Here is a 2,907-nt window from a genome sequence, read left to right as displayed (position 1 = left end):
GCTCTGTTAGAGCTGCTCACACCCTGGTGAAGGGTCACCCTTGGGGCTGGATGGGTGAGTGTGAACATCCCAGCACTCACTGAGCTCTGCCTGGAGCAGGAGTTGGGCCAGGCTTATCTATAGAGTGCAGGGAGGCAAGCAGTGCCCCAGCACCTTTGGAAACCCCAGGCTTGGATTTCTGAGTGCCTGTGCTGGGAGGTTGGGAGATCCACAGGGCTTTTTTTGGGTTGTCTTACCTGCTCTTATTCAGGCTTTGCAGCCATTCTCCTTTACAATTGATTATTTTTATAATGGATTTCTTCAGAATGCTATTTTTAGTAACAAAACTTTATCTTAATCTAATAGCTAGGTTTGTCATTTCCTGAACTTCCCATTCATTTGTATTCTGTTTTCCTTYCTGCTGCAGTGGATCCCAAAAGCAGAGAAGTGATTCGGAATGCTTGCAAGGCTGTAGGATCCATCAGTGACACATCATTTGATATTCGRTTTAACCCGGATATTTTCTCACCAGGTACGTGTACCCTGAGCTGGGTTCAGCCCTTCWGAGCAGTGCTGTGTCCAGCCAGCTGCAGACACAAACTCTGCTCTGTAGGCAGGATTATTTCGATTTTTGTTTCACTGGAGCTGCTGAGTGCAGGAGGGGAGCATCTCCCACCCTGTGCTCAGGGGAGGGCTTGTGGTTGCTGCCAAAAATCTTCTGGGATTCTTCAGCATCCCAGCTGCTAGACACAGGAAAAAAAGAGGGAGGAAAAAATCAAATTTGATCCTGATGTAGTAGTTTACACAAAAATAACAGTTGTAGTTGAATGACTGATGTTGGGCAGGGTTTGTTTCAGTTAGTAACGTTTTAGTAAACACAGTGCCCTTTGATATCAGACACAGCTTTCCATGGCTGGGAGCAGTATTCTTGTATTGCTAAATTGAGAAGAAGCACCCAGAGTGTTCCTGGGAGTGAATCCTGGGGCAGTGTGCAGGCACATTGCAGCAGAATGGCCAAACCATTGAGTTTGAACAGCCCAGCCAGTGCCTGAACACAGCAGCCAATGCTGGGTATACTTTGAGATAAGTTTTGGAAGCATCTTTAATTCCAGGGAGACAATTACTCTTAACTGTTTACCAGCTCTTACTATGTACTTTGTGTAGAAGAAAGAGAACTTGTTTCTGTGAGTTGCTGTGATGTTTTTTCTCTTTTCCAGGCGTTCGCTTCCCTGAGTCGAGCAAAGAGGAGGTGCAGGATCAGAAGCAGCTGCTGAAGGATGCTGCTGCATTCCTGCTGTCCTGCCAGATCCCAGGCTTGGTGAGGAGCCAGGGCCAGCAGTGATGTTGTCCTGAGAGCCTGGTGGCTCTGAGCAGGCAGTGGCACTGGTGACACTTTGGGACAGCAGCTTTGCCTGAGCAGCTGCAGCCTCTGGCACTGCTGGGACCGTGGGGAACAAACATCAGGAGTGTGGCGTGCCAGGGCACGAGGGATTTGCCATTTCCCATCTGACATCRTGGCACAGTTTTTCCACCTCAGTCTAATAAATAATTTTTGGCACTGGTAATTAMCAGCTATTGCTGAGAGTTTGGGACAATAGAGACCACATAAGCCATCCTCCCTAGCCCTGGGCATCCTCCACAGCTTATTGTTTTAGCTGACCCTGCTTGTGACTCAAGCAATGACTAGTAATTTGAAGTGAACTGGGAAATTGTTCCTGCTAATAGCTGTCATAAAAACTCCATCTGTAAGTCTCAAGCATTTTGGATGTTACCCATGCAGCTGGCCAGATGAGAAATCCCAGTTTCTCCGTTCCTGGGATGCTCACTGAATTGATGGCTGAATTGAAGGCACTAGAACTGGCAGGGGAGAGCTCAGGAGCTCTGCACCAAAAGGTCCAGGAGTTGTTGGTCCTGTGAAAAAGAGAGTTTTCCTTGTTGGAAAGTTTCTTCTGAACTCTAAATCCACTAGTTCTGTAGGCAGCACAACCTTCAGAACCAGCTACTCCATCTTTAAATAAAAAAGGAGGGGAGTGAGTCAGAAAAGGGTTTGGTAATTGTTGATTATAAAGTAGTTAATATTGCAGTATATAAACCCTGAACAGTGCACAGGCTGTGTGAGAGCAGCTGCTGTAGTCTATCAGAGAGGAGCTGGTGTTACCCCATGACGTGAATCCAACAACTGTTTATCAGCAATTAACAACTGCAACACAGCTTAAAATGAAAGTGCTATTCCTTCTTATCAGCCATGCGTGCACAGCTCCACGTACTCTTAGTTGGAAATGTGTAGTGACCCTGAAGGGAGGGTTAGCCTGTTGGCTGCACAATCAGGAGTTGCTTTGCCTCTGCTCTTGTGAGTGTAGTGCTGCTCCCTTCTGAGACACAGGAGTGAAACTGGTTCCAGTGGCAAGGGCTGACACAGACTGGGCTGGCTACTGGGCTGTCCCCTTGCCCACAGTGTGCCATGGTGGCCCCTGGTGTCACAGCAGGTGTCACCCACCAAAAGGGTCCTGTTTGGGGTCAGTGCCTGCTTCAGGACCCCCAGGTAATGAGGTGTCTGCAGTGGCATTGGGAAACCTGGTCCTGCCTCCTGCTGTGGGTTTTTTGTACATGGAAGTTGTGTCTCACGTTTTCCTCAGTAACCCAAGTGTTTTTTTTATAAATGGAAGTTGTGTCTGTCACGTTTTCCTCAGTAACCCAAGTTTGTTTTTTTTTTTTTTTTTTTTGGAAGTTGTGTCTGTCACGTTTTCCTCAGTAACCCCAGTGTTTTTTTTTTTTTATACATGGAAGTTGTGTCCATCACGTTTTCCTCAGTAACCCAAGTGTTTTTTTATACATGGAAGTTGTGTCCATCATGTTTTCCTCAGTAACCCCAGTGTTTTTTTATAAATGGAAGTTGTGTCCATCACGTTTTCCTCAGTAACCCAAGTG

At 46.7% G+C, this 2,907-nt stretch overlaps 1 protein-coding gene across 1 annotated transcript in view; it reads left to right on the top strand.

Annotated features, from left to right (window-relative positions):
* The window catches only part of CLUH (clustered mitochondria homolog), a gene marked incomplete at its 5' end in the record, with an annotated part of 25,199 nt that overhangs the window by 4,360 nt on the left and 17,932 nt on the right, over positions 1-2,907 (top strand). Inside the window, 2 exons of the mRNA XM_057386892.1 lie at positions 401-511; positions 1,197-1,297. Coding sequence (XP_057242875.1) covers positions 401-511; positions 1,197-1,297 — 212 coding nt within the window. The remainder of the gene's footprint in view (positions 1-400; positions 512-1,196; positions 1,298-2,907) is intronic.

Source organism: Malurus melanocephalus, unplaced genomic scaffold (genome assembly GCF_030028575.1).
Source record: "Malurus melanocephalus ecotype Western Australia unplaced genomic scaffold, MMel_1.1 scaffold_1092, whole genome shotgun sequence".
Taxonomy (NCBI): Eukaryota; Metazoa; Chordata; class Aves; order Passeriformes; family Maluridae; genus Malurus; species Malurus melanocephalus.
This window is presented reverse-complemented; position numbering and strand designations above follow the sequence as displayed.